The following is a 19,714-nucleotide window of genomic DNA, read 5'->3' on the forward strand; positions in this document are numbered from 1 at the left end:
GAATGTCCTTGGCCAAATTCCCTCTTTCCAGCACTGTTGTACTTAGGCTGGTTGCTTGTAGTCCTCTACATGAGAGGTGATTGCATTTTATCTATCTACTTCCCTAAGTTTTTATAGGGCTTATATCACCATGGCATTTGAGCTTGTTCGTAAAATGCTAAAGGGCACAAAGGGATAGTCTACAAAGGGATATTTTTCTTTCTCTCCCTTCCAGCCAGAAAGGACTGATATAACTGATATTTTGGAATTTATGTTGTCTAGCCCACAGATTCATTACTTTTGATTAGCAAAGTATCAATTGTTTCTTGCAAGTTTTACCTCAGTCCTGCTGTCATTGTATAGCTCAAACTGTCATCCACCAAAAGAAGATTTGGGCATACAGAATATTGCCCTTTTATTTGCTGTTCTAAGAACAAAATGACCTTGACATTTTCAACCTTTTTTTGGCATCATCCTTGTTAAAAAGGCTTGAACTTTTTATAAAGAGGCAAATCCGGCCTGCCTTAAGAAATGCAATTACTTGAGTGAGCAAAGCCAACAGGATTTGGCCTGTAAACTACATGGACCCAATTTGGCAAAGGACTTTAGATATAGATAGTCTCGATTAGGATAGTGGGGCATCCTGGGGTGTTGCCAGATCCTTTGAAGAGTGTCATGAGGTGAGGAGATAAGTGACTGTGTAAGGAGATAAGTAGATAAGATAAACAGATGTGTCAGGCTCAGGCTTGTCCCTTCCTGAACAATACTCTACCCACACTGCCCAGCCCTAGTACTATAAGGAAGTAAATACTGTAATATATAAATTATTTTTTGAAATTGGGTGCCACTCAATCCACAAAAGTAATTGAGAGGTGCCTTGAGTTGGATGAGGCTGAGAATCACTGATATAAATATGGATATATACTACAAACACGCTGAAGTCCTTTGAAATCTGACTGTGCATGTATGCTGAAACACGCACACATAAGTGCTTTGCCAGCTAATTACATTTAAGATTAATCTTCAGAAGTCTCTGTGTTTAAACAAATTAAAATAGAATCTATTTAATTTCAAGGCCTTTTTTATTTGTGTGTGAAAATCCTTCATATATCTTGCACAACTGTACAAATAACACTTATTTCCATTTTAGCCATAAACATGGTTATCATCACACTGGGTGCTATCAAAGATTTTATTTACAAAACAATTACTAAAATGCCTGATGTCATATTTCCATTTATTTATTTCTTACCCATAGGGTAATAGGTCCACCATAATTGCTTGGTGCATTTTATAATACAGAAGGAAAACCTATGTTAATAAGTTCTAACAAAAACTTACAAATAGCTACAAAACTCACAGAAAATGTCTAAGGAAAATTCTCCCAAAAATACAATACATTTTTTTCCACACATACACAGTACAGAATAAGTTCAAAGGCACAGCTTTGAATTTTGTTTCTTGTAGAAGTGTATAGAATTATCATTTTATAAAGGAATCAGAGGAACCCAGTTTTCATACCTGTTAATAGGTAATGAAATGAGTAATTTGTTTTGCATTGTCACTTTTACATAATTGCTTAGTATCATATTTAACATATGTGGCTCTGAGTCCAAAACCTCCCCAGTCTTAAAGTCCCTTCTTAATCTTGCTGTTACTGACCAGAGCAGTTGTATTTAACCAGATTGTGCAAACTTAAAACAAATACATATATAATACGAACAATAGTCAACTTAAGGCAGTGAATAATTCAATGCTACACGTCTTCTTTTGTAAAGATAACACTGGATCAACAGAAAGGTGCATCAATATACAATGTTATGTGTAAACTGAAGCCTATAATAAATGCATACCATTTAAAGAGCTGAAAGGAGGAATTGTTAAGAACAAGTGATGACATGGCAGAATGTCTTTAAAGAATTCAGCAGTGGTTAAATGAAGAGCAGGTACCAGAGCTTTGCTTACAGTAAGCTTTTTGCCTTAATTCAAATTATAAATAGATTGCTCTCTGGCACTATTCTTTAAAGTCTTGTTAACATTTGTCAATGGGGGAATAAATGGCTCATTGAAGCTGACACCACACAAAGAGTAAAACCACTGGACAGAATTTTATAAAAAAGGCACAGCTTGGCCTGCACGATACTTTATAGTAACAATTAAATCTTGTTTGCTTACAGGAATACTGTCAAACTGGTCTGCCATATGTCCAAGTCCAAGACATCCAGGATCTAGTCCATCTTCATGTCAATTAAAGAATGTCCAGGTGAAGTCTCATGTAATATAAAGTTTTTATGTTTTTATTAAATAGATGGGCCCATGCTATACCAGTCATTTTCATTTAGCCCATCCTGTAGTGGCTTCTCCATTGATGTAGGCAAAGCCAGGAAAGTGTTGCATGTGCTCATATTCAGAATTTCTGCGAGTGGTCAAGGGAGTGTACATGTCACTAGAGTTTCCGTATCTTGTGGAGTGCACGGTTGGACTTGTGTAGCATGAGTTTGCTGATGGGACTTCTGGCCAGCGAGGAGTTACAGGGGTTGGATGCAGTCTTGGGGTACTGCTCATCAAACAGGGCTCCATCCTGGATGTTGGGCTATTGAAAGGATACTTAGAAATAAAAACAAATGGAAAATAATGTTAAATATACACATAAAAAAAGCAACACCAGAAATAGGATACTTATGCCTTTACTGTAAAGGTTAAGATCAGTAAGTTAACACACCTTCAGCAACAACATTAGTATCCTGAATTGTTTTGGACCAGTGCAGGCGAACTTTTTTTGGAAGGCCTGCCACAAATTAAGCCCCACATCCTCCCTGAGTGCCACTCTGATCTCCTTTCTCTGCTCAATCTGCTGCTTTATTTTCTGTTCCCTGACTGATCTGCTGTGCGTCACACATAGAGGCTGCAAGTGCCACTTGTGGCATGTGTGCCACAGGTTGGCCAATCCTGTTTTAGAGGGTCAACTGTGAACCAAAGGGAAAAAAAAACTGAATGTTGAAGAGACCTAATCAACTTGATTAGCCATTGTCTTACATTATATGCAGTCATTTACACCAGGGTAACATGAGTCTTCTGTGCTACTACTCTGGTGGTTTCACTATATAAGGTTTCAGGGCAGTGTATCGGGCCTAACTGCATTCAGGAAGCAATTCTTTCTACCTGGGGAAGTTAGTACAGTTAGACTGTGAAGCAAACCAAAAACTGGGGCTGGGGTGTTGGAGGGGAAGGGAGATTTGGCTTGGATATGTCGTGGAAAGCATTCCTGGGGGAAGCAAGACAAGGAAAAGAGAGTGTGCTAGGGATAAGAACATAGGCAGACAAGGTTCTTTAGGTGAATCTGATATCTTTTATTAGACCAACTTAAATAGTTGGAAAACAATTATTAAGCAAGCTTTCAGGTTCAAAAACCCTTCGTCAGGCTAAGGAAGTTTCAGCAGTTGGTGTGTGCTCTTCCTGGATGGAATGAAAAGATAAGGGATAAGAACAGGCACTAAACATAAAGAGACATGGGAATAAGCATGCTGGAGCAGACAGCAGTGGAGAGAAAGGAAAGTGTTAGGATAATGAGAGAAGAAAAGAGGCTGGAGATTGTGCAAGGAAATAAGAGGTTTCTCAGCCTTAACACGAACGACGTGTGACCCCGGCAGCTGGTGGGGCACGGCGGTAAGCGGGAGCTCCCACAGATGCCAACAGTGCTGGCAGCAGCAGGGGGGTGATAAGTGCTGACCAGGGGGTGGCGACCACCCTCAGACACCACCGGTGCTGTCAGCGGCGCAGGGGGTGGGGGAGGGAGGTGGCGAGCGGCAAGTGGCAACTTTTTGTAGAGGACACACCACCACGCTCAGGGTGCACATGCACTCATGTGCACCCCCTATGCATTGCCCTTGCCTTAACACATACATTTCATACTGCTGAATGCTATGCCATTATTCAGCAAAGACAATAAAAAAATAGCCATGCTGCACATAGACCTCAACTGTTATTTGCACAGTCATGGAAGTGAAATGTTAAGATTGTATGCACTTTCAGAAACTGCTCCTGCAGTCTCGTCCATCTGAATGGACTTATACCAAATTGAGTTCTACTAAGGACAAGGAGGCTCTCCAAAGATGCCAGAGTCTTCCCAAGTGGCCAAATCATACATCAGGATCACAGCCTAAATTTGCACCTGCAAGCACTTGAAAGTAAAAGTGCTTGCCTGCTTATTCAATCAAGAAATGGAAACAAAGTCATGTGACCTGGCTAACCAGTCACAACTGTCTGAGAGAGTTTCCACTTCAAAGGTGGAGTATTGAATATGATTGCAGTCAATCCCCAGCATAAGAACAAGTTTTCAAAATATAATTTAATTCAAGCATCAAATATATTCAACGAAAGTGCTATTTGCTGGAGAAAAATAAGCTGAATTTCTCAGATGCACTTTTCTCACAGCTCTAACAAAAAAGGAGACCCATTACTATCCAGTCACTTTTGTGAACTGCTTTTTTACGCACCTAGTTCATTCACCTGCATCCTGAAGAAAGGCAAAAATGTCTAGACCAGAGGTTCTCAACTTTTTTTGTACTGAGACCCATTTGTGAACATGGATGGCCAGTCCTGACCCAGTGCCCCTCACTCCTTGTCTACTGTCCGCTGCCTCCAGGCCCCAGCCCCACAGTGTGTGGGGTAGGGGTGGGGCTGGGGGGCTGGGGTGGAATTCTGCCAGCCTGCCAGGGAAAAGCCACAGTTTCCCACATTTTTCTCCTTTAAAGGAGAATTCATTTTTAAAGTTTGTTGATCCATTTTTAAAGTCTGTTCATGACCCTTTCATATATTCTTGCAAGCCAGTTTTGGGTCGTGACCCATGAGTTGAGAAATGCTGGTCTAGAGGACCATGTTTAGAGGAAGGGTACTCATCCCCTTAAAAGTTGACAAGTCAGCCTCTGCAGAAAAAAGCACTGTTGATCTAAGTGCAGGGGTTATTGAATGACTTGTAAAAATAGGCAGACCAGAGAGATGTGAAGAAGAATCTTTCTGTTCACCAGCTGTCTGACATGAAAGTTGGAAACTGGGGACAAGAAAGGATGGCTATCTGTCTCTTGTTAAGGAGAAGAGATGCTGAAGGCAGGATAGAAAGGTAGAGTCACATTTGCTTTTTCTTTATAATGTGAAGCAGCGAGCAAGCCAAGGTCCATGTAGTGATATAAATGAACTTTGTCCTTGTCATGTTAGACATTTATTCATTTTATTGCCAAACTGTTGAAAATAGAAAATTAATTCTCTTGGTCTGTGAAATGGACCATGTCATTTCATTATTCTTTGATTATATTGGGTTGGGCCTAGGAGCCTCAGTCATCAACAAGGCCATACATCTTCCCATTTTTATACTTCCTTGCTGACCAGACGAAGTATTTATTGTGAGTGCTTTTGTGCAGGTTTTGGGGAGATTTGTAGAAACCTCCAAAACATTTTGTTTAGTTTTCTCTATACATAACAACAGTACCATTTTAAGGTGTTTTTTTTAAATCTTGGCCAAGCAGCCCCACTGAGAATTTCCTCTTTCTGCTAGTTTTGCAGGAAAGATACTGGGCTTGGCACTGCAACATTTTAGATATTGGAAAGCTGTCAACATGCCAGAATGTCATTCTTCCTTAACTTTAAACAGAAGTCATTCCAAAGGAAGAGACATAGCCTTTTCTGAGGAAGACAGTTTTCTTTAAAACATGGCAGCTGCTGGTAGCTGCTCAATGATTTAGAATGCTACACAAAGTCCTAGGGAGATGAATTAGTCAATGACAACAGAAGAAGAGGTCAAAGGTGAACGGTGCTTTCATTTAACACCTCTCATCTCCATACATGTACTTATAAATTATTATATTACCCAATTTCTAGTACCTTTGTTTAACAGAAAACTCAATGCAGCTTTGCCTTTGACTTCAATAGGGCGAAGCTTTCATCCTAAAAGACGCAATTTTATTTTCTGATAATAATACACCAAATATCTCCTGCCTTTCTTCCCTATATTATAGGCAACTTTCCCTTTTGCTAATCAGATTAGGGCCTGACATGCTACAATTTCCTATTGGAATTTGTAATGCCAAGACTATGGTTTAGATCAGAGAAGTGACCTTCTTGCATGTACACCCCCAGGCAAATCCCCTCTGCCACCATGACATTCTGCCATATACAGCAAGATTCTGAAGCTTCAGTCATACTCAGCTGGATGGTCTCCAGGGTAACTTCACAGGAGCTGCTGTTTATGCCATATCATCATTTAGGGGAGAGACAGAATTTAGTTCACTTGGCCAGTGGACATATAAAAGAGATGACAGTCTTGAATTTAAGCTTTAAGTTTCCCAGAATGATCACCATTATGTATTGAAAGAGAATGTTAATCTGGCTCCTTACTCTCAGTTAATATGCCACACTGAGGTCCATAAGAAAGCAAGGACTAATGACGGAGCGTAAGAGGACAGGATACAGTGTGCTGCTTTTCTGTGCAGTCAAATACCCCAGACACAGCTGTGTTTATGAATGTGTCATGAATATAAAAAGAATAATTGCTTGAAAACAATATGGACTCTAAATATCTACTATTTTACAATAAATTCTGTTATGACTGAATCCAACATGGAAAGTTTTGTAATGGTAGGTCAACTAATTGCAAATGAGTCAGTGACTTCTTCTTCCCTACAGTGAAGAGACCATTGAAAGACAATATTTTTAAAGTGCCCATTGGCCCCTGCCTGACTATTAACTCAACCAATGAAGCATCTATTCAGCCTTGTTGGAGTGTCCAAAGCATAGCCATCTGCGCGGATGCCTGCCCATGCTGCCTGAATCACCTTTCACACTTTACATCCGGTTTAATGAAGAGTGCTTAAGCACGCTGAACTCAAAACACTGGGGCCTAGTGATCTTTGCCAGATATAAAGGCGACATTTGTTGGAGAGCTCTTGACAGGAAATTACCATTTTCTGGGTTAACTCACGCTTGCTGCTGCTACTGCTGTTAAAACTGAACAAGAAACCCTTTAAGTGTGGGTGACTTTAAGCTGATTATTGCTAAGGCCTTGCCCAAAATGTAAAATTAAGTCAATTTCTTTTAGTATTATTTTAGAAAATACGACATTAAGAGTCTCCTCCCACCAATGAAGTCTGAGTTCCTTCAGAATAGAATGAAGAATAATCTCTTTATTCTTATCCTTCCAACTAGCCGACTGATTATGCAAGGAGGTGAAAGGTGTGTCTGTCCAAACAGCAAAATGTTTTCCTTATAAATGTGGCTCTAACTTTATGCTGCACTAGCTCATGCTTTTGAAATGTATTGCAAGCCATTCTTATACACATCAAATTTCACCTCTAAGATTCACAAATACCTACTCCAAAGTTATATCTGCTTTAAAGTTGTGGTTATAAATGAACTTTATGGACATTTATACCTGTAATGATCTCAAGACTTTTATTGCTAGTGCCTTTTTAATGCTAGATATGGCTGTTTTCTATACAGAACTAGGTTTGACTTCCTTTGGCCAATCAAAGATATAAAAAAAAAAATGACAAAGTGATTTAAGGGCTTTTGAAAATGGGACTTGTGGAGTTTTTGAAAATGTAACCCATAATTACTTTTTTAAAATAAGATCTTTTTAAAAATCCTTTTCTATTTTCTCAGAAAAACATGTAGTTATTTCAATCTAGTCCAAATCAGTTCAGTGGACTGTTGCAAATACCCTACAGTTTAGAACAATGATTCAAATGTCTGTGATGGGACACAGATATGGTGATCATTATTTTAAGAGCTAATGACATCAGTATTAATCCCAACACTGATGCTAAATGTACTACAGTTTTCAGGATTGAGGTGGCTCCTGGCACAGAATGATAGATAGAGAAACTATTTTTTAATTAATCTGCCTGTTTTTTTTAAGGTTAAATAGTATGTTGGGGGACAGGGGAAGGGAAGGGGGTCTCACCCAATCCCTGTAGGCCAGATAAAAGGGCCAAAGTATAGGAAACTGATCCTAAAAGCACCAGTTCTAGCTGAGAGAGTATTTCCGTACTTCAGGCACTGTGGTAGGCATTTGTAATGCTGTCGTCCAAGGATCCCCTTATAAAACTTGGCCTGGGGGCACATCAGAGACTGGCTGTTAAATGCAGTGCAGCAGGGGTCTATCAACTGCAGTATGGTCCATGCAGCAGTTCTGGGACTTTAAGACATCCATCTTTAACCCTGTGATTTGCATCCCAGGATTGCAGGGTTAAAGCGACCTTTGCCTTGGTTCCCACAAGCCCTGTGCAATGAGTGTTGTGCTACATCACCGAGCAGTACAACCCAGGCTTTTACCTAGGAAGCATAGTAAAATGAGCCTGTGCATCTGACGCTAATGGGATCATTAAGAGGAGCAAAGAAAAAATTGACTTGTTAATATAAATGTGTACTATCTAGTGCTGTGGTCTTCAACCTCCAGGCCCCGTGGGCCAGAACCTGCATGTACAGTCAATCCACAAGCCTGATCCAGCATAGGGCTGGCATGCCAGTTCTGGCTGGTGCAATCCAGAGTCCTAGGCGACTGGTAGCAGGTGCACGGGGGTGCACGTGCCCCCCCCCCCCCCCCCCCCAGAATTGAGGCAATTAATGCTGCTACTGCTCCCCAGCTGCCAAAATTTCCAGGCCCATTCCCTAAGTGACGGGAGAAAGAGCCTCATTTGAGCTTGCACAGTTCTGCACAGTTGCCTGGAAGACCAGGTAGTCAGTCACTTCATAGTGTGGGCTGCACTGTGCTTTGAGTGCTGAGCCAGATCCAGGGTGTAATGATCTAAAAGCGGTTGGCACATGCCAGTGGAAGGTACTAGATTTAAAATAATAATGCATCAGGTGAAGACTGAGATGCCTTTGGAAAGATTCTGCATGTAAACCCAATCCCATACCAAATCGGATCAATTGCAAAACTCTGAGTCATCTAACAGAACTTCAGGGAGGTGATAATGTATAGATGAGTCATCTGGAGATAGAGGCAAACACAGCAGCTCAAGTAGCAGCTCATGGACGCTAGTGAGGTCTTTGGTCTGCTTTCTACAGTTTGCACTCCAGATATTCCCTCCTGTAAGCTGATTGGCTATTTGCTTCTACCCCTCCCAGTCCTGGCTCTCCCCTTGTCTTCCCCTAGACTTATTCCCTCCCAATCATAACCCCACTGAAAGAAATTAAGCAACAGAGCAAAACCAAAAAAACATCCAGAAGCCAACCTGATGTTAGCAGCCAAAGGCTAAGGACAGAAGTTACACATAAACTGGTTTAAGAAATCAGAAACTGGTTTAAACCTGTAACAGAACAAAAGTTCAGTGCACATAAACCGGTTTCAAAATGGCCAAAAATGATTTAAGATACACCTGGTTGAATGTAGTATCAGACTTAACTGATTTGAGTCAAACCGGTTTATAGAATTTCTGTCCTAGACCCCTTCTTGGTTTAAGTTAAACCAGAGTCCCCCAGCATGCTCTTTATGGGCTGGGGTACGCTGTCTGCTCCAGAGAGCAGGGCTGGCCCTGCCCCTCTGCTTTCTAGCTGGGGGCAGGGACATAGCCAGACACCAGCCGGCATGGCCCCTGGAGGTGAACAGAGCAGGGAAGGGGTTTATTCCCTCCTACCTTCCCTCTCCCACTGGGGGACTGCAACTGAGGCAGGAGCAGGAGTGGGAGGGGGAGCAGCTACTGGAGGTGAAGGGAAGCCACGCAGTGGCTGGGCTCGGCAGGGCTGTTCTGCTCCCCTCACCTCCGGCTGCATCTCCTGCTCCTGCCCCACTGCGCAGCGCCACCCTATGTGGGTGGAAGCTTTAGCCCAGTTCCTGGAGCTCTAGCTCCAGCTCCAATTGCCTTCTACCTGTTCTGCCTGCCTGGTATGATGAGCAGCCCCGGGGTGGGGGGAGAGGGGGCATGGAGGGGTAGAAAGCACCCAGAGCTGGAGCCAGAGCTCTGTGAACTGGGCAGAAGCCATGGGGCTAAAGCTTCTACCCGCCCACCCAGAGCCACATGGCAGCAGCAGCTGGAGGCAAGGGAGGCAGAAGAGCCCCACTGGCCCCAGCCAGCGCACAGCCTGTGGTGCGGCTACAGCTGACAGGTGTTGCACAGGACAGGAACACAGTGGGGGCTGCAAGCCCCCTCAGCAGGCAGCTGCTGGGCTCCAGGCCCACCAGCACTTCAAAGTCAGCCTGGACAGTCTGCGGCTTGGCCAGCCATTGCCTGTGCCCCCAGTCCAAGACAAAGGCCTGACCTCCACAGCCCAGCCTGGGCTGTCCCCTGTGTGTCCGCCCTCAGCTGCACCTGTGGACTGGCCTGGCTCAGCCCTGCAGCTCCAGCACCGGGCAGATGGCAGGGCCATGCCAACCAGCTCTGGCCAGGCCCCCCACTGTGCAAGCAGGGAGAAAGCTGGGCAGACCCTGGCTGGGGGTCCCTGTGCCCCAGAGGGGAGCCAGAGGAGTTTAATCCTCCTCCACCACCTTTTGCTTGAGGGGGTGCCCATCCAGTGTCTGGCCTCAGGGACAAGCCTGGCAAGGGCTGTTTTCCCACTCTCCCTCTAGGCACAGCCTGGCTGGGGTCCCTGCAGGCCAGGGTGGGGGTTTAAAGACCTCCAAAACCATACTTAGTGGCCTTCCAGGGCCTGGCTACTAGGGCTGTGCAAAGCTTCAGTCACTGATTTGATTCAGAGGAGATTCGGCCTGATTTGGGGGCCAAATCTCAAAAGCTGAATTGAATTGGGAGACCTATTAAAAGGTCTGAATCAGTCGAAGGATCTGAACTGATTCAGGAAAAATTCAGAGATTCAGAGATTTAGATTGGCTGGGGAGAGGCAGGCACAGCCAGGTGGCTGCAGGTTCTCCCACGGCTCCTCTGGCTGTGCCTGCCTCTCCCTGGGTTGGGGGAGCCGTGGGAAAAGCCCCCATGGCTGCCCTGCCTGGCCCCAGCCTCCCAGCACTTTAAAACAAAAAAAGCACCGCACTCACCGGCTGCAGCAGTCACCCAGAACCTGGCAGTGCTCACCCCAGCTCCTAGACAGCGCACAGCCATGAGACATGAGGCAGCTGCTATGCGGGTGCCAGGTGAGTGGGGGGATCCCCCCAGAGGCCCTGATTGCAGCCGGTGAGCATGGAGCATGTTTTTTTGGGGGGAGTGGGGGGGTCTGTTTTTGTTTTTTTTTTAAGTGCTGGGAGGCTGGAGCCAGGCAGGGCAGCCATAGGGGCTTCTCCCATGGCTCCCCCGGCCCCAGAAGAGGCAGGCACAGCTGGAGGAGCTGCGAGAGAACTTGCAGCTGCCTGGTTGTGCCTGCCTCTCACCAGCCGATCCGAATCACTGAATCTCTGCGAATCAGCACCGAATCTTTCAAAAGCCGATTTGGCTAACTTGAATGGGGTCAGTGATTCAAATCACCAAATTGAATCGCTGTTCTCCAAATCGGCCAAATCCAAATCTGAATTGAGTACTTCCTTATTTGCACAGGCCTACTGGCTACGCCTCTCAGGTCAGCTTCCCTCCAGCCTTGCGGCTGCTACCAAAGGGAAGGGAGGGCTTGCTCTAGCACCCCCTGGCTTCTAGCCTGAGCCACTGCAGGCATGTGCCTGCATTTCTGGAATTAAAAGTGAATGTTTGTTCACTTGCAAATCAATTCAATGTATGCAGGTTAGATTAACCTGCAAAGATGGAATCAATTCAGGCTCAGGGTTTTTGAATGTCTGTCACTAGCCATGCTGTTCAGTCTGCTCGTAGGTTAACTGCCACCTTCCTACTCTGTCCATTTGTCATGTTTATTTAGATCAGGGGTCTCAAGCCCTGGTCCATGGGCCAATTAGACCCCCTATGCTGTGTCATCCATCTGTGGGGAACCCTGTGAGCTGTGGCCTTATGTGCTAGATCAGATGTGCAGGGCAGTGCAGGGCCCAATCCCAGTGGACAAGGCTGGGAGGAGGTGGTGCAGGGCCCCGGGGCTGTGATCCCAGCATGTGGGACTGGGTGGTAGCAGCAAATGGCCCCAGGGCTTGAGCCTGGTCTATGGGGGCCAGTCCCAGCACATGGGAGCCAGGCAAGGCTGCACGCACAATCTGGGTGTTTAGGCCTGATACGGATATCCAGGGTCCATTTCAGCCCACAGACTGACCTCATGCCATTCGTGTGGCCCACACAGCCAAAAGGCTGAGCACCACTGATTTACACTATAAGCTGTGTGGGGCAGGACTGTCACTTGCTCTGCTTGTACAGTGCCAAGCACAAGGAGACTCCTTTCCAGTTTGGCTCCTAGGCACAAAAGACATGATAAATTGCATATGAAATTGTGCTAAACAAGGCTTTTAGATTTAAACTAAATGTGAATGATAACAAACACTTCTTTTGAACAAGAAATTTCAGTCCAAGTTGGCTGCTACTAACTAAAATATACATGTGGGCTAGTGCAACAGATTTCACCACTCCTCCTTACTACAGATAAAAAGCATGGGACCAGGTGTAAGGGAGGTGTGTGGGAGGTCACAGGAGGACTCTCTCTGCAATCTGCTCTACCTAGTTTGTAGACAGAGATTTTCCTTCAGAGAGACATGCTTTACAAATGAAGTCTGAATCGTTATCCTCATTACACAGGTAACGAAACTAAGGCAAAGAGAGAGAAACTGATTTACCTAAGGTCACCCAGCAGGCCAGTGATACAACTGGGAAAAGAATCGGGGTTCCAGTTCAATACATAATTAGGCCATGATTAGTAGAACCACTTCATTCTTGCTTCCAGTAGCTGTGCCTGCCCCCCCTAGACTGCACATTGGTTCTGACAAGCCCATGGGAGGATTCAGGATCGTAGCAAAGGCAGGTGCAGTTATACCCTCTTTGGCAGTGTGGCATGCGTGCAGTGAAGAGAGCTCTCTGCACGTGGGACACATAGCCGAATGGGGTATGGCTGCTTCGCCCTCACAGTGATCCTGGATGTCAGTGAGCTCAGAGAGCTTTGAACTCAACAGCTGGTTGGCACGGGGGCTGGTTGGAGCCCCTGCTTTCATGCAGCTGCAGAGCCCAGGTCTCTTCTTTTCCCCTGCCACTGAATTCAGCAGGGTTGAAGTTGGAGAAAGAGGGAGGAGAGGGCAAGCAGCTGTAGTGCTCACCTACTGGGTTCCAGAGCTGTGTGTAAGCTCCACATGGAGTTGCACTGACATGCTGGTGAGCTCAGAAAGCCCACTGCATATTCACTACACAGCCAAAGTTGGGGGGGGACAGGGAGGGATGCAACTGCACTACCACCCCACCTTGGATCCACCCCTGGACATGCCCAGTCCGATGAACTGAAGTACCAAAATACTGTAGTTAATGTATGCTATAAACCTTACAATCCAAAGTCAGCTCAGATAGTGCCTTTTATGGAAAGCCATCCCAGAATTCTTCACAATAAACTCAGAAACAAAATGCTAGGAGCACAGTAAGTGAGAATAAACCTGAGCTAGAAGACATAAGGGATGATTCGCCATTGTGCTACTCCAGTTTCATGCCAGCCGAACTTCACTAAAATTAAATCTTAACTGGAGTAAGTTAGGCCCATAGTTTTTTCATTCGAGTACCTGACATCAGTCCTAAATGTGAAATGCAACAGAAGTCCAATGCATGTTAATAAGTGGTAAGGGGCTATTTTGGAGCAACCAACAGAATGGCTTTAAATCACCTCAAGTTATTTCTAGCCCCAACAACTTTAATAAATGCATATTTCATTCACAGTTGCACACTAGATTGAGCAATATAACTGGGCCATGTGTTAAACATTTTTAAAGTAACTGTATGATGATAAATATGGGTGAAATTGTGGCTCCACTGAAATCAATGGCAAATCTCACCTTGCTATTCCTGAATCCAGAACTCCAACTGAATATTTCAAAGGAAAAAAGTCTAATTTTTATGACTAGTAAAATAATGAGCCTCTGTTAAGAGCTGTAATTCAAGCTATATTTTTCACAACTTGAAACATATGACTTTCCCTCAGAAGGATAAAATGTCAAATACACTAACAGAAATGTGTAGAAAATGGGTGTCCATACCCTGCAAGCATTTGAAACCTTTTCTCATCTTGAATAGGGAGAAAAAAAAATACAAATCTTGAAAATTGCAATGGTATAATAATCCAAAAATAGTTGTTCACAAATTCAGATAAAACACTACTTCAGTCATTTCAAACCATTTCATTTCTATTTTGATGTTTACATTTTTAAAATTTTTTTAGTGAAAGCACAATTTTGAAAAGTTGAAAATGCTATTTTGACAATTTCATAAATGTTTATGTAAAAATGTTTTTCAAATTGGGAGACATATTTAAACAAACTCTTTTGTGCAATTAATTGATTATTTGTGAGAAATGTTTTTTAATTGGAAAATCCCTTACCCACTCTCCTGTCTTGGGCAAAAGTTCCTAAATTATAGCCTCTGCATTAGGTCAGTATTTCTGTTTTAGGACAGTTTTATTTCAAATAAGACATCTGTTCCAGTTCAGAACAGCTAGTACAAGTGTTCTGTTACTTAAATTGATGTTTAGACTAGTGCTTGGTAAAGAAACATTTTTGGTATCCTGCTAGTTATATTTAAGGCTCTAGCACTCCAAACAATTTTGCAAAATAAAATAACATTCAGTTAAAAAAAAAAAAAAAAAAAAAAAGCATCTACAGCCAGGATGAAAATGCCTCTGAGAAATTATAGACCAATATAGCCTGGAAAGGCTGAATATAAACATCAGGATGTATAAACATTAGGATGTAACATGGAAATATCAGTCATTAGAGGTGACTTACAGTTGCTTGAATGTTGAATAGAGATTTTTTAAAGTACTTATTTAATATGTAAAAACAAGCACTAACAATTTAAAAAGAGTCTTACCTGTGAAGAGCTTCTGTGATAAGCTGAGTAGTGAAGTGGTCCAGAAATGGCAGTATCATGTGGTAGAGATGGATACTGACTCTGCATTGGGTGAGGGTGCTGGTTGCTATAGCTGCCATAATTGTAGCTTCCTGTATATCTAAAATGTAAATTAAACAACACCTCTTAGTACTCACAATAACTGCATTCCAGCTAACTGTGCTGATATATTTTTCTAATGATATGCAATAGATATTTGACACGAGTTTCCCCAGGAGAATGTTAACTTGGAGAAAGAGTGTTCAAAATCTACTCCCAACTCAACCCAAAGAAGCACATAATGAAATTATGTCTCTTACAGAGAGGAAACGGAGTGGTGGTCACTCAGTGTGTCTGGGTGGTAGCAAACATTTGAAATCACACAATCATTTGTGTAGCTCTCTAAGCCAAGGGTCAGCAAACTTTTCCTGCCATGGGCTAATGCTTGTCACCCAGCCCACACCATGGGCCACAAATCTCCACCCCCCTGAGAGTATCTAAACTGCCTGGGTTTATTCTCACCACTAATGGAGAGGGGCAAATTCTGTGGCAAGGGCAAATACAGGCATGAGAGTAGCAGGAAGCAGAGGGGGGTGCTGCAGAAAGGATGAGGTGACATGGTGCAACTGCATGCTGTGGATCCCCCATGCCAGATCAGACCTTCACAGGTCAGATCCAACTACTTCTTGGGCCAGATCAAGCCCAGAAGCCACATCTTACTGACCCCTGCAAGGGACTGGTTCTACCATTCTTACTAACATGTGGTTCCTTCCTCCTAGCAATGGTTCGGTGAAGCTACCTGCACAGAAAAGTCCAGTTCAGTATGGGAGTGGAAGAACTGGCCCCTAAGGGCTGAACTTCTTTGGAATTAAACCACATTCCCACTTTGTCAGGAGACTTGTTCCAAAGTTGTGCTGGGCGTGGTGCACTAATTTTCTACCCTCTTTCATACCCACCCTGTGCAGCTGACCACAGTTTCCTGTCAACCTTTAATTAGGTTATGCAGAAGGGCGAGGGACTGGAAACTTCCTATTCTCTCCCCATCTCTGCATGGCCATCCAAGTGCTAGACCAGTGATTCCCAAAGGGTGTACCATGGGAGAGCAATGGAAGTGTGCCACAAGATCTCCCTCTGTGAGGAGATAAATGCTCTGCTCTCCCATTTGGCACCCTGTGCCTGCCCCCACTACTCCAGCAGTGCCCATGGCCTTTCCTTTGGGGACTGCCACCACTGCTGCAGCCTTCATCCACCCTTCCCTGCCCCCAGATAGCCCCTGTGCCAGCCCTTCCCATGCTCTAGTGCATGCTGAATAGAAATAGAGCACAGTGCAGGGGAAAAGAAGTGACAGGTGATACACTTTGGAGAGGGGCAAGGTAGTTGTTCACTTTTTCTAAATTGATTTTAGTATGTGTCACCTGTAGGGTGCTCAGTGTAAAAGCACAATATGGAGGGGTTTCAACAATCTTCCATTACTCTTACATTAGCACTTTAGGAAATTGTACAGCACTCCCAGCCAGATGAACAGACAGTTTACAAAAGGCAGAACACCCAGTTGGGAAAGGATTCCTTCAAACCTTGGGGCCAGAAGCTTCTCTTCACTCTGTAATGCAATATGCAGCACAGGGCCAGGGATCAAAGGGTAGGTATTAGCATTACCCAAGCTTGTGCTTAAGTGCTGTCCTGAATACATGTGTTTTCCGCAAAGGACACTGGCCTATCAGGACAGCTTTCTGTGTGCAGCTGATGGCAGCATGGTTCCTCCTGCCATGGCTGTGGCCTATTTCTGCTAAAAAATGCATTAGACCACATTGTGAAAAGTGGTGGCTCCCTGGCTCTGTCCTCACCCCTTCAAATACACCAGCATTGATCCAGGCACTGTCCACAGGATACAGCTTGTCCAGATTCCTTGTGAAGAGAAGGAAGGACACGCCTGGGAGTTCCTACATCCTGTTTATATGTTATTCCATGTTTAGACAGCCTTGTTTGTTCCTTGCTCCAGTCTCCTGGGCAGCCTTGTTCAAGAGACTGACAAAAGAAGTTCTGTCTGTCAGCTGGAAGCCTTACATCATATATTCTTACATCATTCTGTGGAGCAGTCTCCTTTGCTTCAAGGTGAACACCCACAGCTGGTCAACTCAGTCCGTAATTCAGGAGTGAGTTGAGATTTCTTGCTGATCCTAAGTTCTATTTAGCAACTTCTGGGCATAACTTTTTCTCTCATCTCCACTTGGTCAGGAGATACCATCCCATTCAGGAAGAAGATGATCTCACCTCAGTTACTCACAGCTGCATCACTTTTCAGCTAGACAAGAGTATGGTGACATAACTGGGCACAAAGTCTCATCAACTCGGGCTCTGCAAGTACATTCAAACCTTTCTTCTTCTGTCTACACTGGTGTCCCACAGACTTGAATTATGTTTAAGAACTTGGTCCTTATACTCTACATGTTCAATAGCTTGGGCTCAGGATGTCTAAAAGATCACTTACAGATCCAGGAAAAAAACAACTCTGTTCCCTTGCTGCAATGAAACTCTCTCAAAAAAGGGTCAGCAAGATCTGTGTAGGAGACAGAGCATCCTGTTTCTTAAGGCTGGTCCGAGAGAGCAGAATGAACTCACGGGAACTGCAGATCATCATACAGCTTTACCACCTTCCATTTCATCTACCTTGCTTTCTCTAATACAAACATGTGGCAATGTATGTATTTTAACAAGTCACACAATATCAACAGCAATGGCATTAATTAAAATAAAAGCCATAAAAAAATAACTTTCAATTCAACTGCCAACTCTCCTTCCTGAGGAAGATAAGAGAACAAACTACTATGGACTGATATTAGTTACAAAGTTGAATGACCTACTGGAAGTTGTTCAAATACTAGCAATGGCTACCTAAACCTCTATAGACTAGAATACTGTTCCACTGATTCCTGTTTTGACTTCAGTAAACAGCGTAAAAAGGACACATTTAAGGGAGAAAGAAATGTAGCATGTAACAGTTCTGTTAGCATCAATTTTTCCACCAGCACAAATAGGCAGATAAATCTCTTCTCCTCTCAACCACAGCTGAATGTCACTATCTCAGTACCTTCTGGAGGGCTAGGTCCCTATACTATGTAACGTTGCCCTCCCTGAAAATTTAGAGGGAAACATTGATGACTCCTCTGCATTTACATTCACAGAAGCACCTTTTATCAGCAACCTTTCACTTTATTTGGCACCCCTAGCCCCAAGATAGAGGTTTCCTCATTTATGCAGAAAATGAAACAAACAAAATACCTATTACTGTTTTATATTTTCTGAAGGTAACTCAAAAAAAGCTGCACCCTCTGCCTTCAGCCCTGTTATACGGTAAAATATAATCAGTGGAAAAAGCTTTGATCTCTTTCAGTACTCTCTTCATTTAAGTACTCAGTAAAGCTTTTACATTCCAGAGGGGATCATCCTCCACACTGACTGGTAGCAACTCCTGCAGCAATTTTGCTTGAAAATCCAGAAGCTCTTTTCCCTATTCATGTATGCTGGTAAGGTGAGAGTCTACATTTAATCTAAAATTTACTCTGGGCAGAAGAACAGCTCAAAGCCTGAATATGCCATAGACCTTGATGATACATAACCCTTTTGGCTGGCCTCTGTCCCAGGATAAATTGTGCCCATTTGTGGTTATTTAGCTTTCACTGGAAACCTGGAAATCTTTGTACCAACTATGATCTTCTTGCCTAGCTTCTCAGGCTTACCCTGTGTTTGAACTGGTAAACTTTAAGGTTATAATTAATTTCCTTAAAACACATCCCGCCCTCCCTGCAGTATAGCAATAGATCCATACCCTATTTCTCTTTCCAGTTTAGGTCTCCTATTTTTCTTTTTCTCTCTGCAAATAACATCTAACAAATCACACATTTCTATGATTTTAAGTGAGTGTTATATTGAATATTTGAGTGGACCTTTGAAAGGCACTATGTATTGAGTTTTGAGTCCCAAAACAGCCTACAGTAAGTTACTGGATTCATTCTCACACAAGTCCAGTATCATGAAATTCTCACTGTAGTCAAACCACATAGAAAGTGAAATATGAAAATGTTAGTTTTCCTACAAGTCTCCAAATAGACACACATGATTTGACTACAGTGATTACTACTACTAATGCTTAGAGGGCAAATGAGGTTTGACCATGATACTCTAAACCAGATGCATGCATAGCCCTTTCTTCAGTGGCTGGTATGAAAGTGTTATGCTTCTTAGTTAAGGTTTGTAAAGTGTTCATTGACTTTTGCACTTGTGGTTACTTCAATGGATCAGCATTTTTCAGAGGCCTGGCTACATTTTTGTCATTTGAGAAGCAATTTGGTTCTTCTTTCTGGTTCTAAGTTGTCTATTTTTCCAAACACCAGAACTGGTTGGTTCATTGTTAATGAACCTGGTATAGGTAGGATCGGTTAATTTGGATGGTCTAGAACAACAGTAAAATATCAGGGATCAGAATTAGAATGATACCATTATACCATCTCTGCCTTTTCCCTTTACGACTCTTTCCAAGTCTCCATCTATTTTTGGCTAGGATTGTTTATTGATTTGATTTACATGCCACCTTCCCCCAAAAAGACTCAGGATAGCTCATAATAAAAACAAGGCAAGTAATAAAAACAGGTAAAATATAAAAAGAAAATAGTAAATGATAAAAAAATCCTTCCCTAAACAATACCCCAAAACTTTACTTGCTAAAAGCCTGCCCAAATAACAAGGTCTTACATTGTTTCCAAAAAGATTTCCAGTCTTGGGCTATGACGGACTTCACAGGGGAGGGAGTTCCAAAGATGAAGAGCAACTCCCAAGAATAATCTCTTATATAT

At 43.3% G+C, this 19,714-nt stretch overlaps 1 protein-coding gene across 1 annotated transcript in view; it reads right to left on the reverse strand.

The window, feature by feature from the left end:
- Positions 1 to 1,063: 1,063 nt before the first annotated feature.
- The window catches only part of RFX4 (regulatory factor X4), a 108,380-nt gene continuing 89,729 nt past the window's right edge, over positions 1,064 to 19,714 (reverse strand). Inside the window, exons 17-18 of the mRNA XM_059726193.1 lie at positions 14,847 to 14,985; positions 1,064 to 2,586 (exon numbers count right to left, since the gene is read on the reverse strand). Of these exons, the coding sequence (XP_059582176.1) occupies positions 2,314 to 2,586; positions 14,847 to 14,985 (412 nt within the window). The 3' untranslated portion in view covers positions 1,064 to 2,313. The remainder of the gene's footprint in view (positions 2,587 to 14,846; positions 14,986 to 19,714) is intronic.

The sequence above is a fragment of the Alligator mississippiensis genome, chromosome 4, assembly GCF_030867095.1.
Source record: "Alligator mississippiensis isolate rAllMis1 chromosome 4, rAllMis1, whole genome shotgun sequence".
In the NCBI taxonomy this organism is placed as follows: domain Eukaryota; kingdom Metazoa; phylum Chordata; order Crocodylia; family Alligatoridae; genus Alligator; species Alligator mississippiensis.